This window comes from Zonotrichia albicollis, chromosome 29, assembly GCF_047830755.1.
Source record: "Zonotrichia albicollis isolate bZonAlb1 chromosome 29, bZonAlb1.hap1, whole genome shotgun sequence".
Classification (NCBI taxonomy): Eukaryota; Metazoa; Chordata; class Aves; order Passeriformes; family Passerellidae; genus Zonotrichia; species Zonotrichia albicollis.
Window position 1 is genome coordinate 4,476,984 of NC_133847.1, and position 18,512 is coordinate 4,495,495.

General features: G+C 60.1%; 2 protein-coding genes across 5 annotated transcripts; both read left to right on the forward strand.

Moving 5' to 3' along the window:
* The first annotated feature begins 1,865 nt into the window (after positions 1 to 1,865).
* WDR18 (WD repeat domain 18) lies at positions 1,866 to 10,336 on the forward strand. 2 transcript variants are annotated; one of them, XM_074528543.1, is made up of 10 exons: positions 1,868 to 2,137; positions 2,612 to 2,722; positions 4,126 to 4,259; positions 4,603 to 4,744; positions 5,261 to 5,404; positions 5,600 to 5,664; positions 5,767 to 5,891; positions 8,453 to 8,619; positions 9,056 to 9,124; positions 9,384 to 10,336. In XM_074528543.1, the coding sequence occupies exons 1-10, from the start codon at positions 1,928 to 1,930 to the stop codon at positions 9,513 to 9,515; spliced, it is 1,299 nt and encodes a 432-aa protein (XP_074384644.1). In that variant the 5' UTR covers positions 1,868 to 1,927; the 3' UTR covers positions 9,516 to 10,336. The 2 variants fall into 2 exon arrangements, with proteins under 2 accessions (XP_074384645.1, XP_074384644.1); XM_074528544.1 differs by lacking the exon at positions 9,384 to 10,336 and having other exon boundaries at positions 1,866 to 2,137; positions 8,453 to 8,632; positions 9,046 to 9,128.
* Positions 10,337 to 11,173: 837 nt separating this feature from the next.
* GRIN3B (glutamate ionotropic receptor NMDA type subunit 3B) lies at positions 11,174 to 18,463 on the forward strand. Of its 3 annotated transcripts, XM_074528540.1 has the most exons (11): positions 11,174 to 11,557; positions 12,227 to 12,280; positions 13,037 to 13,635; positions 14,028 to 15,078; positions 15,480 to 15,625; positions 15,793 to 15,908; positions 16,084 to 16,235; positions 16,330 to 16,494; positions 17,039 to 17,106; positions 17,211 to 17,549; positions 17,896 to 18,463. In XM_074528540.1, the coding sequence occupies exons 3-11, from the start codon at positions 13,055 to 13,057 to the stop codon at positions 17,930 to 17,932; spliced, it is 2,655 nt and encodes an 884-aa protein (XP_074384641.1). In that variant the 5' UTR covers positions 11,174 to 11,557; positions 12,227 to 12,280; positions 13,037 to 13,054; the 3' UTR covers positions 17,933 to 18,463. The 3 variants fall into 3 exon arrangements, with proteins under 3 accessions (XP_074384641.1, XP_074384639.1, XP_074384640.1); XM_074528538.1 differs by lacking the exon at positions 11,174 to 11,557 and having other exon boundaries at positions 11,688 to 12,280; XM_074528539.1 differs by lacking the exon at positions 11,174 to 11,557 and having other exon boundaries at positions 11,688 to 12,280; positions 15,498 to 15,625.
* Positions 18,464 to 18,512: the final 49 nt, after the last annotated feature.

Here is an 18,512-nt window from a genome sequence, read left to right on the forward strand (position 1 = left end):
GGACGCTCTGGAGCACACACAACCCAAAGCATTTATTTTAAACCCCACAATCTCAGTTTCTTTTAAATATTTCCCTCCTCCCCCTCCCACACAAAAAATAAGAAAAATGATTCACCCACATCTGCGTGAGACACAATCCAAGCCGATACCGAAACCCCCTCGCCCCCCTCGGTATCTCCGTTCTCAGGTTCCCACCTGGAGCACAGGGTTTTTCCCCCCTTCCCCAGGTGCCCCCCAACCCCAACCTTTTTTATTTTTAATTTCACTCGGGGAAGTGGCGATCTCAGGGGATTTGGGTTTTTTTTGGTTTTTTTTTCCAGCTGGTTTATTGTTGTTTTTGGGTTTTTTTTTTTTTTTCCATGCTGGAATCCCCTTGGTGGCTCTTTTTGGGGTGGGGGTCTTGGTGGCTTTGTGGACCCTTTTTTGGGGGGGCCTGGGAGGGTCCGTCCAGCTCCTGCTGCTGTTGGGGGTCCAGCCCAGCTCCCCATAAGGAGAAATTCCAAGGGGGAATTTTCATGCCCAGGGCAGGCTTAGATTTTCTTTGTGATTTTTTTTTTTTTTTTGGCATTGTACAGTCACTATTTTGGGTTGTTTTGGGTTTTTTATTTTTATTTTCCCTCCCCCCTCCTTTCTCTGCCCCTCCCTTTATTTTTGTTTTTGAGAGCGGGTGACTTTCCACTTTATTTTTCTTTTTTTTGCATATCGATTTAAAAATAATAAAAAAGAGCCTAAATCAGTTTTTTTGTGGGGGGGGGGGTTTGGAAAGAAAATTAAACTAAAGGAGCAGCCCCAGCTGCAGCTGCCCCCTTCCCCCCCCCAGCGTTGCATATCTTAACTCAGGTAAAAAAGGAAAATGAGAAAAGAAAAAAAAACCACAAAAGACAAAAAAAAAGAAAAAAAAGGAATAAAAAAATAAACCACATTCTACCTCTGAGCGCGGCGGCCTCGGGCGCACCCGGGGCCCCGGTGAAAGATTTCAGTTTTTGCAAAACATTCAGGTATTGAGACTTTTTTGATTATTATTAAAAAAAAAATTTAAAAAATTTAAAAAAAAAGAGAAAATAAACTTAAAAAACACTGAAAGTTTACATTTTATAATAACATTATTATACAGATTGTATTTAAACGTCAGAATATTTAAGACAATTGTAACCCTGTAAAGTGAAGAAATATTAAAAAAAAAAAAAAAAGTTGTGTTGTGTGGGTTTCTTGCCTTAGAGGTGCCCATAGGATTTCCTTATGGATTTGGGGTATCCCTGTGGGATTGTGGGGTATCAATGGATTTATGGGGTGATGACAGGATTATGAGATGTGCATGGCTTCCCCATAGGGCTGTGGGGTGCTTGTAGGATTGTGGGGCATCCATAGGGTTGGGAGGTATCCGGGGCATCCTTAGTTTTGTGGGGTGCTCATGGGGTTTGCATGAAGCTATGGGGTGCCTATAGGATTGTGGGGTGTCCATGGGGTCCCCATAGGGCTGTGGGAGGTCCATAGGGTTATGGGGTCTCCACAGGGTGCCCATAAGCTTGTGGGGTGTCCATCGGGTCCACATAGGGCTGTGGGAGGTCCATAGGGCTATGGAGTCTCCATAGGGTCCCCATAAGCTGTGGGGTGTCCGTGGGGCTCCTATGGGGCTGTGGAGGTCCATAGGGTCCCCACAGGGCTGTGGGAGGTCCATAGGGTTATGGGGTCTCCAGAGAGTCCCCATAAGCTGTGGGGTGTCCATGGGGTCCCCATGTGCACACGCGCTGCCCCGTGTCACCCATCCAGCATGGACCGGGACGGGCCCTGCTGAGCTTCCTGCCGCGTGCGCAGCTCCCGCCCCGCGCGTCCGTGGCGACGCCGCCGCTGATTGGTCAGCGCCGGGCGGCGGAGGCGGCGCTCTGGGCCGCGGCCGCGCTCTCTGTGGCCCTGGCGGACCGCGAAGATGGCGGCGCCCATGGAGGTGGCGCTGGTGTCGGACGCGGCGGGGCCGCTCTGCAACTGCTCGGTCTGGGAGCTGCACTCGGGCTCGGCCCTGCCCGGCTACCGCGGCGGCAACAGCGGCCCACGCGGGCTGGCGCTGCTGGGCGGCGAGCACCTGCTGGGGGCCCAGCTCGGCAAGAGCTACATCAACGTCTGGGAGCTCCAGAGGAAGGTACCGGCGCGGCGGGCGGGCCCGGGCGGCCTCGGCTCGGGGGACGGCTTCGAGCTTCGCAGGGGGACTCCGGGCCCCGTGGGGGATGTGACGGGGGCACCCCTCCTGAGAAATCCTCGACCCTGTGATGAGGAGCCCCTTCATTAACAGAGCCCCCCTAAATCCATGGTCAGACCCCCTCATGGCTCCTCTCTCCACAGAGACCCTCTCATGGCCCTTCTCTCCACAGAGACCCCCCTCCCCCCCATGGCCCCTCGTTTCGTGGATGCTCCCCTCTGTTCTCAGACACCCCTTCATAGCCCAATTCTCTGCAAAGACCCCCCTCTGTCCCCTGTTGGACCCTCAGGCTCCCCCTCCCTCCATCATCCTGTGCAAGTGCCCCCCATCCCTCTGTTCGCAGAAATCCCCCTGAGCCCCCATTCTTGCAGCCCCTTCCCTTCTCTGAGCCCTCACTGTGCTCTCTCTCTGTCCCAGGACCAGCTGCAGCAGAAAATCATCTGTCCCGGGCCTGTGACCTGCCTGACAGCCTCTCCCAACGGGCTCTACGTCCTGGCGGGCGTCGCCGAGAGCATCTACCTGTGGGAGGTACTGCGGGGTGCTGGGGCACTCACACTCACACCCTGCACGGTCTGTGGGAATTATGGGGTGCTGGGGCACTCACACTCACACCCTACACGGTCAGGGAGGGTCCCCAATCCCTCCAATGTCTGTAAATCCTGAAGTCAGGGTCCCCATCCCCTAAATGTTTGTAAATCCTGATCCTGGGATAAAGGCTGTGCTGCTCTCAGCCCACAGAGCAGCTCATTGAAGTAAGAGTGGGAGGAATTCAGGGAGAGGCTTCACTTTGCCTCATTCTCCTCTTTCCAGGCATCTCTGGATGCCCTGACTCTGCCTCAGGGGTCAAGCATTGCTCCCATGAGGCAGCAGCACAGGATCTGGTTTTCATTCAGTGCTTCTCCCACATTTCAGCTGCATATTTGTGTGTGCCCAGGGTGCCAGCAGCCCCTGCTGTGCTCTGGTCATTGTTCTGCTGGTTAATTACTGCTGGATTAATTTGGGATTACTGTTGCGTTCCCAGCACACCACTGAGCAAATGAAAGCAGTATCTTGTCCTGAGCCCAGGATTAAACCCCAGGATGCCTCACCTGGAGGTTTGAGCCTCATGGTGTGAGTGGCTCTACCTGAACCCATCAGGGTTTGTTTGTGCCAAAGTGCTTTTAGCTGAGAAAAAAGTCCCTGAGGCTGAGCCTGCAGTGGGAGCTGCTGCCTGTGATGCTCCAAGCTGGGCCTGCTCCAGCTCCTGTCACCCTCAGATGTGTTCCAGAGTATGGCACTGTCACCCCTCAGATGTGTTCCAGAGTATGGCACTGTCACCCTCAGATATGTTCCAGAGTATGGCACTGTCCCTCTGGCACATTGGAGAGGAAACCATCATGGAGCTGGAACCAGCCCCTAGAGCTCAGTTTTGTGCTGTTTATGAAACCCCTTAAATTGAGGTTTGCTTTGATTTTTTGGTGTAATTCAGACCATGAGAAGAAGCAGACTCTTATTTTATTTGAGGCTTTTTCTTTTCTTGGTTCCCTCCCCATCTGCAGTTGCTTTTAATAAGAAATGCTTGGGGGATTCCTTGTCCATCCTAAACCCCTTGAGCCACCTCTGGGGTGTCCTGCAGCTCTCATAACCCCAGTGCCACCTCCTGAGGACCTGTGGGAGGAGGGAAAAAGTAATATAAATATTAAGAGTGAGCAAGAAATCTTTACTGCACATTTGTGACTTGGCCAGAGGAGCAGCTCTGGCATCACTGGGTTCCAGAGTTAAAGTGTCAGGACCTCTTCCACTGCCATGTGCTGAATTTCCACTGAGTTCAGGCTGTTCCAGCTGTGCCTCAGTGGTGTCAGTCACTGTCCTGAGGTGGAACAGAGCCCACCCTTCTCACCACATGATCCCAAGGCATCCTTGACTCCCTCCTGCCCTTCCTATCCCTCCAGGTGTCCAATGGGAACCTCCTGGCCATCCTGAACCGACACTACCAGGACCTCACGTGCCTCTGCTTCACTGATGACAGCAGCCACTTCCTCTCAGGGGCCAAGGACTGTCTGGCCCTGGTGTGGAACCTCTACAAGTAAGGGGGGCTGGGGGACACAGGGATTTTGGAGCAGGAGATCCCTCTAAGCCCACGGCTGGGTCTGTGCCCTCCTTCTGGGCAGGGAACCTTTCCTTAGGGGCTTCTTGGGAACAGGCAGATGGTTATGACTTCTTTCCCTGGATGACACAGAGGAGATTGTGCCCTTTCCCAGGGTGTTTGTCCCTGTGGGATAGGGATCTCAGCATCCATGAGCCATGGCTGCCAGCAGCTCCCGTGTCCCCCTAGGTCCCTGCAGCCAGCCCCAGTGGGATCAGAGCCTGGCCCAGCTGCCCGTGGGGCTCTGTCCTGGCTGACCTGCCTGTCTCTGCTCTCCCCACAGCGTGTTGCAGGCAGAGCCCTCCCAGATCCCCGACCCCCGGCACGTCTGGTCCCGGCACAGCCTCCCCATCACCGACCTGTGCTGCGGCTTTGGAGGGCCCCTGGCACGGGCTGCCACCGCCTCCCTCGACCAGACAGCCAAGGTGAGGCTCATCTCACAGCTGCCAGACCCTGTGGGGTCACAGCCAGGCTCCTGCCAGCTAGCAGGAAGCTGTCCCCAAGCTTTACCGGGTTGCAGTGGCTTCATTTCTTGGCTGTCTCTGCAGTGACTCAGAGCTGCCAGAGCTGGGCTCTGCCTCTCCAACAACAGCAGTTTCTCTGCACCTGCCCCCAGGCTGGACTGCTGCAGTCCCTGCTGTCCTGGGAATGTCGGGGTCAGCTCCTCTTTTTTCCATTGCTGATGTCCACAGGGAGCAGAGCAGGCTGGAGCCTGTGGGGAGGGGATGCCCTGGGGGCAGGGTGGCCACAGAGAGGGTTCAGAGCTGTTTTGAAGCTGCCTGGGAAACTTCTGTCCTGCTCACAGAGAGGCTGGGCCTGGATTCTGAGCCTTGGACTCAGTTTCCCAGTCACATCCAGGAGGGAATTTCAGGATATCAGTGTTCCTCCAATCCTGCCATGAACATTCTCACCCCTGATTCTCCTGTCTCCTCTCACTCCAGCTCTGGGAAATCTCATCTGGGGAGCTCCTGCTTTCCGTGCTCTTCGACGTGGGGATCATGGCTGTGACTCTGGACCTCTCTGAGTACCACATGTTCTGTGGGGGCATGGATGGCTCCATCTTCCAGGTCGACCTCTGTGCCTGGGTGAGTGTGTGGGGCTGCAGGTGTGCCCTGTCACCCTGAGCCACTGTCACCTCCCTGCTGGGACTGGTGTGACCTGCCAGAGCATGGGAGGGTTCCTCTGTGTCTCCTCTGCCCCCTCCAGACATGGTGATGAACCTGGTGGGTTCAGCTTTCCTGAATTTTAACTCCTTTCTTTTCCTTCCTGAATTTCTTCAGCCAGTTCAGAGAGACCGGACCTTCCAGACAGAGCGGGAGAACGGGAAGGTCTTCAAAGGGCACAGGTGAGGAACCAGACGTACCTGCCAGCCTCCATCTGCCCACCTCACCAGCTCCTGGCACTCCTGGGGTCATCCTGAGTTTAAACATCCTGTTCCCCATTCCAGGAACCAGGTGACGTGTCTGTCAGTCTCCACAGATGGCAGCCTGCTGCTCTCGGGCTCTCACGACGAAACTGTCAGGCTGTGGGACATCCAGAGCAAGCAGTGCCTCAAGACGATGAATCACAAAGGTAGGAATGTCCTTATCTCCAGGATCCTCACTGCCAGAGGCCCAGTGTCTCACCTGAGCTGCCCTGGGCACTCCAGGTGTGTTTTTGCCCCTTGCTTCACGCCCTGGGAAGGGCAGAGGCGTTGGAGGGAGCCTGGGCTGTCTGGAGCTCTGCCCTGACCTTGCCCCGTGTGTTAACAACCCCCTGTGCTCTGTCAGGAGTGAGTCATGGATTTCACCCTGTCGCTGAGGCCACACGGGATCCTCCTCCTTGTTTTCCCCAGGGAGCAGTCACCCCACATGCACCCCAGCTGTGTCTGCAGGGAAGACGGCTCTGTGACCCCAGCAGTGAGCTCATGGGGCCTGAAGTGAATCCCATATGAGCAGCTGTCTGGGATTTCAGTCTGATGGCTCCAGTAAATTGCAGGAGCAGCAGTTGGGTGCCTCAGCCCCCTCAGAGCAGTGGGGGATTTACCCCTCCTGTTGTTGACTGTGGTTTCTGGCCCCTGGTGCTGCAGTGACCGGTGGGGCTGCCTTGGGCATGGCCCAAACCCCTCCCAAAGGTGATGGTGGGGACAGCCAGTCCCTGTGTTCCTCCGTGGTGATTGAGCTGCAGCCTCAGGGCAGTCTCTGCAAGCCAGGCTGCCTGCAGACCCTTTTCCTCTTCCCTTTGGCAGCCAAGGACCGTCCCTAATTGGGACCCACTGCAGTGCCCATCCAGCCTGGCTGGCACTAGAGGGTGAAAACAAACCAAATGGAGCTGTGAGTCATCCCAGGAGGGGAGGGGGGGCCAGGCTTTGGCTCTGAGCCAGGCACTGGAGTCCTCCTGAGGCTGCAGGCAGGAATGGACAGACCAGGCTCTTCCCAGGAGGAGCAGGACCAGGCTGACCTCACGCTGTGGGTGCTCTGCTGGCTTTCTGCTGCCTCTGGGCAGGGATTTGGTTTCCCTGGCAGCCTTGGCACTGGCATGGCTGTGTGTGCTCAGGAATAGGCTGAGATTCCAGCACCCCTGAGCTGTGCCCTGGCTCTGGAATCCCTGCAGGGCCAACCCAGCCCCATCTCATGGATCCCTGTCCCCTGCTTGGCCTCTCATGAGCCCCCCAGCAAGGTCTGTCCCTGCTCCCTCCCCAAGGCAGAGGTGACAGGGCTGTGACATGGAGATGTGACAGCAGCCTCTGGCTCAGTGTCCTTGGGACAGCGCTGTCCCTCTGCTTGCTGAGCACGGGGGGTGGCTGGGGACACACAGGACCCTCTGCCCTCCCCTCAACACTGCTGCAAATTAAATCCAAGGAGCTGGAGAGTGGCTCAGGGCCAGGCTGGTGCAGGGGGCTGTGTCACCAAGGGTGGCTTGTCCTTGGCAGGGGCAGTGGGTGGCATTTGAGAAATCAGGCTGCTGCTCCTGGGTGGTGAGCTGTGGCAGTGCTGGTCACCCTGCCTGGCTGCCACCACTCTGGGGGGAAGCAGGGGACCTGTGGGATGAGCCTGGGAGCCACTGCTGCCCCCAAATCCCTCCAGGCCTCAATTCCCATCCTGTCACACGAGCTCCATCCTTGTCTCTGCAATCACAGCGTGGCACAGACCATCCCAAGGGCTCCCCCTGCAAGGCCATCCTGGGATGCTCTGGCTGATGTGTTCTGCTGGCAGCTCTGCATTGGAAGCTGGGTTATTTGGTTATCTCCCCCCAGCTAAGCCTGGTCCCGATGCCCAGCCTGGCCCCTGCTGCCCCAGGCCTTGAGGCAAGGTGATCTTGTGCAGAACTTCTGCCCTGGGGCCCCAGAGTGCCTGTGGGGGCTGTGTCCAGGTGGTGACCAGGTTTGGGGAACTCTGGGTTCACTCCTGAGGTTTTCTCCTCTCAAACTGCTCCATGAGCTGTCAGTGCAGTGGGAATGTCACTGATGGAGCACAGTGATCTGATCTTTAAGGAGGGAGTGACGCCATCAGAGCTGGCCAGGAACAGCTTTGGGGCCAGAGCTGCTGCTCTGCTACTGGGACCCAACCTTGAATCCTGGGGAGGATCAGATTTAGGAGCAGGCTCTGGAGGGGTGGATGGTGATGACAGGGCCCTCATCCCTGTCAGAGCTGCTTGTATCTGTCTGCTCTGCAGAGACCAAAATCCTCCAGCAGCTCTGAGCCTCCCTAGGCCCCGCCATGTCCCCTCCCTGACCCTGCACCCCTCTCCACAGCCCTGGCAGCCCCCTCCAGGTGCACATGGACCATCTTCACTTTGGAAAGGTGGAAATGGGAAAGGGGAAATGGATGGTGGGGCTGTGGTAGCAGTGCCCTGCTTGCTGGGGGCTGCTGTGCCTGACAGGGAGTGGGGGGACAGCACTGGGAGCTCACAGCAGCAGGGAGGGGGCGGGTAAGTAATTAATGCAGTAATTAACACACTCATCAGCTCTGCCATGGATTGTGGCAGCACGGAGCTGCTGATGGATGGCAGCTCAGGGTGGTGGGAGGCCGGGCTCTGCTCTTTTGGGGTCACAACCAGCCCTGGGCAGGCAGAGCAGAGTCCTGTGCCAGAGCTGCCCGAGGCCTCCCAAACCCAGCAGGGTCCAGCCTGAGCTGTCCCCTGTGTCCCCACAGGTCCGGTGACAAACGCCTTCATCGTGCTGGCCCCTGCCAACATGCTGAACCCCGAGGGGAAGCCCAGCGTGCCCCTGCCCAAGTTCAGCCGGCACCTGCACGGCACCGAGAGCAGCGACGAGCCGGGCGCCGAGGGGGTGACGCTGCGCCTGGGGCTGCACCAGCAGGTATGGGGGCACTGGGCAGGGGCACAGCCAGCCAGGAGGGGTTGTGACAGAGAAAAGCTTCTCCTCCAGCTGCTGGAACCCGTTGGTGTTCCCTCCTGCGTCCTCCCCATGCTGGCTGCTGCAGTCATTTGTCCTCCCCAGCCCCGTGCTGCAGCGTGGGCTGGCTCTGCTGTCCCACCGTTTCCAGGCAGGGAGGGTCACAGCCCAGCCATCCCAGCCTCTCTGCTCCCCACTGTCAATGTCTGCCTCTGTCTGCCTCTGCCCAGAGCTGATGGATAAGCTCCCTGGTGGTTGGTGGCAGCAGGCCAAGGGGCTGGGCTGTTTGCTTGACAGCAGGATGGATCACCCAGGCTTCCTCCCATGGGGAACCCAGTCCAGGGGCATGGGGAGAGGGTCTGTGTCTGCTCTGCCAACCCCTCCATTGTGGTCCCTGCAGGAGCCTGGGCAGAGCTACCTGGAGAAGGCAGAGAGGATGTACTCACAGATGTACTCGACGAGGGAAAAGGTGAGAGCTGCTCCCAGGCTGGGAATTGGGTACTGACCCCTTGAGGGGGATCCTTGTCAGCTGATCTGAACAAGTTGGGACTTGGGAATAGGGGAAAAGAGCCCTAAAATCTGCTGGTGCCATGGGTCTGCACTTTGAGGAGGAGGAGGAGGAGGGAGGGGACTGAAGGGTTTGGTGTTTACTGCTGGGGAAGGAGCAGCATCCTGTGCCTGTCAGAGCTGAGGCCCTGACTCTTGTCTGTTGTGTTTTCGTGTCACAGAACCTGGTGGGAGACCAGGAGCACCTGACGATCCAGGTGAGCGAGCTGGAGGAGGAGGTGAGCAACCTTCGCAAAATCAACAAGGACCTCTTTGACTTCTCCACTCGCATCATCACCAAACCAGCCAAGTGAAGAGGCTCCCCCCGCCCTCGCACCCCTCCGCCTCTCCCTGCCCGGCTCCTGGGGAAGCACCGCCCGCCCTCGGGCGCCGCCCAGCCGGCTGCGAGCCCCGGCTCAGCCTCCCCGAGCCGGCACAGCCTGCTCCGAGCCGCGGGACTGACCCCGGCGCGGGGACAGCACAGGGACCGCGTTCACTCCGATTCGGGGCCGGGGGACTCTCGGGCAGCCGCTGCAGGAGGAGCCTCGCCGGCTGCTGGGAGGGCTCAGGATGCAGCTCCTGCTCATTCCCCGTTTCTTCCCCCCGCCCCGTTTTTTTGTTTCTTTTCGTTACTTGACCCTGCAGTGCAGACAGAAAAGTGGGTTTTTTTTTCTCTCAATACCGGTTTGAGATTGGATTTTGGAGACCCCCTTGTGCCCACCCTGTCCTGGGGATTGCTGCTCGGTGCCACCGGACCCCACACTCTGCATGGACAGCAGGGGCTGAGGGGCTCCTTCTCTGGGGGGGCTGCTGCAACAATGGGGGGGTCCCTGGCTCCCAGGGCTGAGGAGGGGGCTCCTGATGTGTGTGGCAGGCAGAGCCTGGGGTGTCCCTGGGCTTTGGAGCACAGGTGGTGGTTTTGGGGCACAGGGTCACTCTGGGGAGGGGCGGGGGGACCAGCAAGGTGCTATTTCCAATCTCCTCAGTCAACAGTTTATATATATTTGGATCCAACGACTCTGTTTTCACGGTGTTTGGGGACTCGGCCTTTTGTATTGTCACAGCATGGCAGCGGGGGTTGTGGGTTTTGTTTAGGTTTATTTTTTACATAAAAGATTTGGTTTTTATAGTGAAAGATGCCCGTGTTGGTTTCTTTAACATGGCCACAAGACCATGACCACCTCTCACTGCATCCCTGGGCTGCTCACTGGGAGTGGGAAATTACTTCATTATCCTCAAACTGCCCTGTTGCCTTCATCCCAAGGGTCCTTCCCTGTCCCTACAGGCTGTTGAGGTGTCCCTTGGCCATCCCTCTGTGCCACCCCCCCTCCCTTTCAATACACCAAGTGCAGCTGATTTAAAGTGCATTTTAAAACCAGAGCATCCGAGCATCCCCAGTTCCAGAGAAGAAGCTTTTAGCTTAATCACTGGAGCTGTTCCTTTCCCTTCCTCTCCTGCTCCTCCTCTTCCTCCTAAGGTTTTGGATCGACATTCATCAGCTGCAGCAGGGACTGTCAGCACCCAGAGCCAGGGGCTGCAGTGGGGCAAGAGGTGGGAGCACATCCCTGCTGCAGGGAGCCCAAAAACAAAAATCCCAAACCCCAGAGCTCCCTCCCAGTCATCCCACAGTGGGGTTCCTGTTGGGGTGCTGCACTTAGAGCAGAAGGGAGGATGGGGCTTCCCAGAGAGCCCCCCATGCTGTGCCTGGTGTTTGGGGAGGGGTTTTCATTCCCTGCCCCTCCTGCATGGACAGTGAGGGCTGTCCTGTGTTTATCCCTGCAAGGGGGGCCTGTGGTCAGGGGGATTCCAGCCCCCCATGACCCTCCGTGCTCTGGCAGGATTTGAGCTGCCCTCCCTGCAGGTCCAGCTCCGCAGGAGAATTCATTAGCTGTGACTCATTACATTTATTGATATTACATGAATCGATGCTTTTTGCCAGATGGATTTTGGCTCCATCCTTCATTTTTCCTTATTAATTTAGCGTGGCTCCTGCCCCTGTTGCTGGTGTTTGTGTGCTGGTGGCAGGGACCCTTTGGGCTGGGTCGAGCCTCAGTTTCCCCGCTGAGGATGAGGAGGGTGAGCCCACATCCCCTCCCTCAGCAGAGGAAGGCTGTGCTGCTGCTGCCCTTCTCTCCTTCCCCATACAGCAGAAGGAATCACTCACCCCTGGAACCTCTGGGCCTCGGGACCCCCGGATATTGAAGCTGCCCCTCAGACTCAGGAGGGATGGAGGGGTCGGGCTGGGGGTCTTTATCGGGATGAAGGCGGCAGTTCACGGCTCGGGACCCACCCCAGAGGCTTTCTGGAGGAGGAGGATGAGGATGAGGAAGAGGAGGAACATCCCAGTGCTCCAGAGGTATCGGGGACCACCCTGTGCTCAGCGGGCCCCTCCGTGCCAGGGGCGCCGAGGGTGGCAGCGCTCGGAGGGCAGCGCGGGTGGGTGCGGGGAGGGGGGGACCCGCGCCGCGCGTGGGCGTGGACGGGGCGGCTGCGGGCGGGTCCGGCGCTGCTGCGTGGGCCGGGTCCGGCGTGACCCACGGCGCTCCGGGGGCTGCGGGGCCTCGGCGCTGTCCGGGGCCGGGGGGGCCCGGCCGGAGGTCCCTGCCCGCGGCCGGAGCCGGTGCGGGGCCGGTGCGGGTGCATGGCGGGGCTGCGGGCGCTCTGGCTGCTGGCGGCGGCTCTGGGGGCGGCGGGGGGACACCCCCAACCCTGCCGCGTCCCGGCCCCCTCCGGGCCCGGCCCCGGCCCCGCCGTGCGCCTCGGGGCGCTGCTGCCGCCCGCGCCCGCCCGCGCCCGGCTCCGCGCCGCGCTGGCCCGAGCTACCGGCACCGGCACCGGGGAGGTGACGCTGCCCCACAACCTCAGCCTGGAGGTGGTGGGGGGCGGCCCGGCGGCGCGGGACCCCGGCTCGCTGGCGCGGTGGGTGTGCGGGGCGCTGGCGGGGCGCGGCGTGGCCGCCGTCCTGGCGCTGCCCCGCTCCCGCCGGGAGCTGCTCCAGCTCGACTTCCTCGCCGCCGCCCTCCAGGTCCCCTTCGTCAGCATCCTGGACACCCGCTGGCCGCTGCCCTTCCGAGCGCAGGTGAGACCCGCAGCGCCGGCACTGCCCGCAGATCCCGTCCCCGCTCCCGTCCCGGCTCCGTCCGTGCTCCTGCCCCGGTCCCCGTCCCGGATCCATACCGGCTCTATCCCGATCCCCGTCCCGGGTCCATACCGGCTCTATCCCGATCCCCGTCTCGCTCCATACCGGCTCTATTCCTCCGCCCGGCTTGGACTACCTTCGATCCCGATCCCGGCTTCAATTCCAGCTCCAATTCGGAATCCCAACCACTCACTCATCCTTGCTGCATCCCGACTATCTCCGGGCTCCATCCCGGCTCTGTTCTCCCTCTGCCTTCTCTTCCATCCCGGCTCCATCCCATCCTCATTCCCACCTCCATCCTGCCTCTACCCCAGCCTCATCCTGTGCCCCATCCTGGCTCTCTGTCTCCCATGTCAGCTCTATTCCAGCCCCCTCTTGGCCCTCATTCCAGCCCTATCCTGGCTCTATCCCAGCTCCCATCTCTGCTCTCTCCTGGCTCCTTGCCCAGCTCTATCCCAGACCCAATTCCAGCTTTCACTCCAAGGTAAGTTCCCTGGTTCCTCTGGAGCTTTGCAGCCCCAGTCCCCATTCCAAAGGGCTTTGGGATGTGTCCTGGCAGTGCATCCCAGACAGGAATTGGGCAGGGGATGAGCGGGGAGTTGGGGATGACCTCAGGGCAGCTGGGTTCATGTCTGGCGCTGCCTCTGGGCTCTTCCCGTGGGCAGGGGCACAGCCACGACCCTCGTGTGTTGGCAGAGCCCCTTCCACTTCCACATGGACCGGCAGAGCTCCCCGGAGACGCTGGTGGATGTGCTGGTGAGCATCCTGCAGGCCAACGACTGGCAGGAGACCAGCCTGGTGCTCTGCCACCCCTGGGACATCGACAGCTTCCTCCACCTCTGGGCTCAGCACTCGCAGCTCTTCCTCCGCACTGTCCTGGACCTGGGCTACCTGGATGAGCCCAAGGCCGCCCGCTACCTGCAGCAGCACGGGGACCGTGTCAGGAGCCTCTCCAGCCCCGTGCTGCTGCTGGGCTGTGACCTGCACCGTGCTCGACTCATCTTCCAGGCTGCTGAGGAGCTGGGGCTGCCGCTGCAGGAATTCCACTGGATGCTGGGCTTCCCGCTCAGCCCCAGCGAGCTGCAGACCGAGGGGCTGCCCCCGGGGCTGCTGGCCTTTGGGGAGGTGAGCCGGCCACCGCTGGAGCTCTTCGTGCAGGACATGGTGGGATTGGTGTCCCAGGCCATTGCCCAGGCTGCCCAGGGCCTCCCTGACCCCGCACAGCTGCAGACCACGGGGAGCTGCAATGAGAGGCACCGGGCAGGCAACGAAGCCCCGGGGCTCTTCCTTGCACGGTAAGAGGATGCTGGGGGCTCCTCTTTTTCCCCATCCTGGCTCTGTGGTATTGGGGTGCATGGGAGGGTTCTGCCCCAGACCTGGGATGGGGTAAGGGCAGAGCAGGGGACCCCTGGGGTGTGTGTGTGCAGCCACCACTGTGGGGCTCAGCCCCCTGGACATGGTTAGCGCTGCACAGGGGGAATGTGTCACTTCAGATCTCCTTAACACTGCCCGAGCATGGTCACTCTATAAATATTAATAACTCTTGGCCCTGGCAGCACAGCGAGCTGCAGGGCCAGATCCTGCTGCTCCTCCTTGACCTTGTCCCTGCCCACGTCGGGCATGTCCCGCTCCCAGCTCCCAGCCTCATCCCTTGAGCACTGGAGCAATGAAACCCTTTCCTTGGCAGGTTCCTGGCCAACACCTCCTTCCACGGGCAGACAGGGCTGGTGAGTGTGGAGAACACGGCGTTGGTGAGGCCGGAGCAGCAGTTCCGCATCTGGAGCCTGCGCAGGGACTCTCAGGGGGTCCCCACCTGGATGACAGCGGGCACCTGGAGCCGCGGCAAGCTGGAGCTGGAGGAGGTCGTGTGGCAGAGCCAGAGGCACCACAAGAGCCCCGGGGAGGCGGCCGAGGGGGCCAGGACACGGCTGAGGGTGGTGACGTTGGTGGAGCATCCCTTTGTGTTCACCAGGGAGGTGGATGAGGAGGGGAACTGCCCGGCTGGGCAGCTCTGCCTGGACCCTGGCACAAATGACTCGGCCGTGCTGGACGTCCTCTTTGAGAAGATTGGCAGTGGCAACGGGTCAGTGCCACAGGAGTACAAGAAATGCTGCTATGGGTACTGCATCGACCTGCTGGAGAAGCTGGCCGAGGACATGGCCTTTGATTTCGAGCTCTACATCGTGGGAGATGGGAAGTACGGAGCCTGGAAGAACGGGCGCTGGACGGGGCTGGTGGGGGACCTGCTCAGTGGCACGGCCCACATGGCCGTCACCTCCTTCAGCATCAACTCGGCGCGGAGCAAAGTCATCGACTTCACCAGCCCCTTCTTCTCCACCAGCCTGGGCATCCTGGTGAGGACCAAGGACACGGCGTCGCCCATCGGGGCCTTCATGTGGCCCCTGCACTGGACCATGTGGGTGGGCATCTTTGTGGCGCTGCACATGACCGCGCTCTTCCTCACCCTCTACGAGTGGAAGAGCCCCTATGGAATGACCCCCCACGGGCGCAACCGCATGAAGATCTTCTCCTACTCCTCAGCCCTCAACCTGTGCTACGCCATCCTCTTTGGGCGCACTGTGTCCAGCAAGACGCCCAAGTGCTGCACCGGCCGCTTCCTCATGAACCTCTGGGCCATCTTCTGCCTCCTGGTGCTCTCCAGCTACACGGCCAACCTGGCAGCTGTCATGGTGGGGGACAAGACCTTTGAGGAGCTCTCAGGCATCCATGACCCAAAGGTGAGTGAGTGTCCTGCTGTTCAGATGGGCTGGGAGAGGGATGAAGGCCAGGGAAGGGGCTGAGGGAGGTCCTGTCCTTCTTTTTGCACCTTCCTTCTTCTCTCCAGCCCCAGTCCTGCATCTTGGCCCCTTCTAAGAGTGGGAGGTCTTTGAGACCTGCAGAAAGCTTTGTGTGTGTATCCCACTGGTGTTAAACCCCAGCCTCAGCTCCAGGGCAGGGGGAAATGGGCTGAGTTCAGGCTGCTGTTTGGGAAGCTCTTTCCCAGACACCCCTAAGAGTTCCTGCACCTCTGGGGCTGCCCAGACACCTAACCTGGGACTCAGGGCTGGGGACACATCCCCAGGGAGTGGGGACACAATCCTGGGGCCAGGAGTGCTGATGCTCTGGTGCCTCCTTCCAGCTCCATCACCCCTCACAGGGCTTCCGCTTTGGCACGGTGTGGGAGAGCAGTGCTGAGGAGTACATCAAGAAGAGCTTCCCCGAGATGCACGAGTACATGCGGCGCTACAACGTCCCCACCACCCCTGACGGTGTCACCATGCTCAAGTGAGGGGCAGGGAGAGCATGAGGGGTTCCTGGGGCATTTTTTGCCCCAGTCCTGGAGCCTGTGCATCCCCCAGAGACCCCCACTTCTAGGAGGGGTGTCAGGCTGGGGGGATGCTGTTCAAGGGGGATGCAGCCCCTCTCTGAGCATCCCCCCCGTGTCCCCACAGGACAGAGCCTGCCAAGCTCAACGCCTTCATCATGGACAAGTCACTGCTGGATTATGAGGTCTCCATCGACTCTGACTGCAAACTGCTCACTGTGGGCAAACCCTTCGCCATTGAAGGTTTGGGGGCCTGTGCTGGGAAGGGGATTCTGTTCTCTGTGTGTGTGTGATGGGGCTGGGGTCGTGCTCTGCCACAACCACGCAGGGTGGGGAGGTGGCCCCTCCATGGTGGGCACTGGGGGCTGCACCCCCTGTCCTAACACTGCCCCTTTCTCCTCCTCCTCACCGGGGCCAGGCTACGGCATCGGCCTCCCCCAGAACTCCCCGCTGACCTCCAACGTCTCCGAGTTCATCAGCCGCTACAAATCCTCGGGCTTCATCGACCTCCTGCACGACAAGTGGTACAAGATGGTGCCCTGCGGCAAACGCGTCTTCGCCGTCACTGAGGTGCGGTGGCAGCGCCCCGGCCGGGGAGGGGGCTCGGGGGTCTGAGGGGTCTGACCCCCCCCGCAGCCCAGCCCACACCCCCTGCCCCCCGCAGACCCTGCAGATGGGCATCTACCACTTCTCGGGGCTGTTCGTGCTGCTGTGCATCGGGCTGAGCGGCTCGCTCCTCACCTCGCTGGGCGAGCACGTCTTCTACCGCCTCGTCCTGCCCCGCATCCGCCGCAAGAAGAAATTCAACTACTGGCTGCACACCAGCCAGGTGGGGCCAGGGGAAGGGGGCTTAGTGTCCCAAAGACCCCTAACCCCATGTGGCTGCTCCCTCCTAAACTGCACCACCTTCTCCAGCCATGGATCACCAATCCCTCTGAGACCTGAACCAGACCATCACCTCCAGACTATCACCTCCTGATCATCACCTAGAGACTATCACCCTTCAAGCCATCACCCTTCAGACCATCTCCTCCACACCATCACCCTCCAGATCATCACCCTCCATATCATCTTCTCCAGATCATCACCTCCAGATCATCACCTCCAGACCATCACCCTTCAGACCATCACTCTCCAGTTAATCCTTGGCCTGTAAACCTCCAGACCCTCACCTCCAGACCATTACACTCCAGACCATCACCGTTCAGACCATCATCGCCAGACTGTCACCCTCCAGATCATCACCCTCCAGACCATCTCCTCCACATCATCACCTCCACATCATCACCTTCAGACTATCACCCTCCAAATAATCCCTGCCCTGTTAACCTCCAATCCATCCCCCTAACTCACTCTTGCCCTGTTCCCCACAGAAAATCCATCGGGCTCTCAACATGGGCACGGAGGAGAGGAAGAGCCAGCAGCTGAAGCTCGAGCAGAGGTAGGGCTGGGACTGGGAGCCTCCTCCTCCTCCTCCTCCTCCTCCTGTGGGGCTGCAGAGGGACCCCAGAGCAGCCAGATCCCGACTCAGCCGCCCCCACACAGGTGCGAGCCGCAGCCGAGGCCGGCCCCGGGGGCAGCGCCGCAGCCCTGGAGCGCCCTGCGGAGGGAGGCACGGCGGGTGCGCTTCCAGCTGGACAAAGCGCCCCCCGAGGAGGAGGGGTCCCCTCCGGGGCACCCCGGGAACGGGCGGCCGCCGCAGCCCCTGGACAGAGCGGCCGGCGAGAACGAGCTGCGGGAGCTGGAGGAGAAGATCCAGGAGATGCGGGAGCAGCTGCGGGCGGCGCTGCTGAGGAAGAGCGAGCTGGTGTCCGTGCTGGGCACCGCCAAGGGCGGCCGGGCACTGCCCGCCCCGCTGGCCACCGAGGAACACCGGGAGGAGAGGTGAGATGGGGGGCAGGGACCCCCCAAAACATCCCAGGGGCAGGGCAGGGCTCCTCTGGCTTGGAGAAGTGGAAGGAGAAAAGGGAGGGGGGATGACCTGGGGCTGCCCCAGCTCTGCAGCCTTTGCCTCTTTCCCCCATCCCTTCTGCTGGCAGTGGGGTTTGAAGGTTTGAAGGACCAGGAGATGCTTTTTGGGGGTTGAGAGGTCCCCGCAGTGCTGGACAAAGCTCAGCCCCACTCCCCCCACTCTGTTTTTACACCACGTAAATAAAGATGACCAAGGAAGACCAAGTCTGCTTTTCCTCTTCCCCACACAACCCTTCCCCTTCCCCTCCTTCCTCCGCAGGCCCAGCTCAGCCCCGCCGCAGGACGGCCGTGATTAGGAGGAGGAGGAGGAGGAGGCGGCGGCAGAGGAAGCTCCCACACGCACGGGGCAGGAGGACAGGCCGAGCACGGAACCTCCCTCTGGAGAGGCAGCTCCAGCTCCAAAACCGGGCTGATCCCGCAAAGCAGAACCGGAGCCTTCCTCGGGAGGAGGGTGAGGGATGGAGAGGCTGCATGGGGAGCGGGACAGGCTCGGCTCGGGGCTCTGAGGATGAGGAAGAGCTCCCACGGCCCTACAGGCGGCTGTGGAAGGAGCCAGCCCTGCAGCCCTGGCAGCACCGAGCATGGCCGGGACAGGGCTGGTGCTCAGCCCTCTGCCCCGAACACTGCAAGGGGACAGATGGTGACACCCCAGGACAGCAGGAGGCACCCCCAGGACTGAGCATTGCACCCTCCTGCCCCCAGGACTCCCACACATCAGCCCAGCACAGCCGTGGGCAGCACATGGGGCAGCGCTGCAGGAGCTGTTAAGAGATAATATTTATTATTATATACAAACACATTTTGTACATTAAATAGAATGAACTCTACTTTTCATTCATCAAATCATTTGGTTTGGTGTCCCCCCTTCCCCTCCCA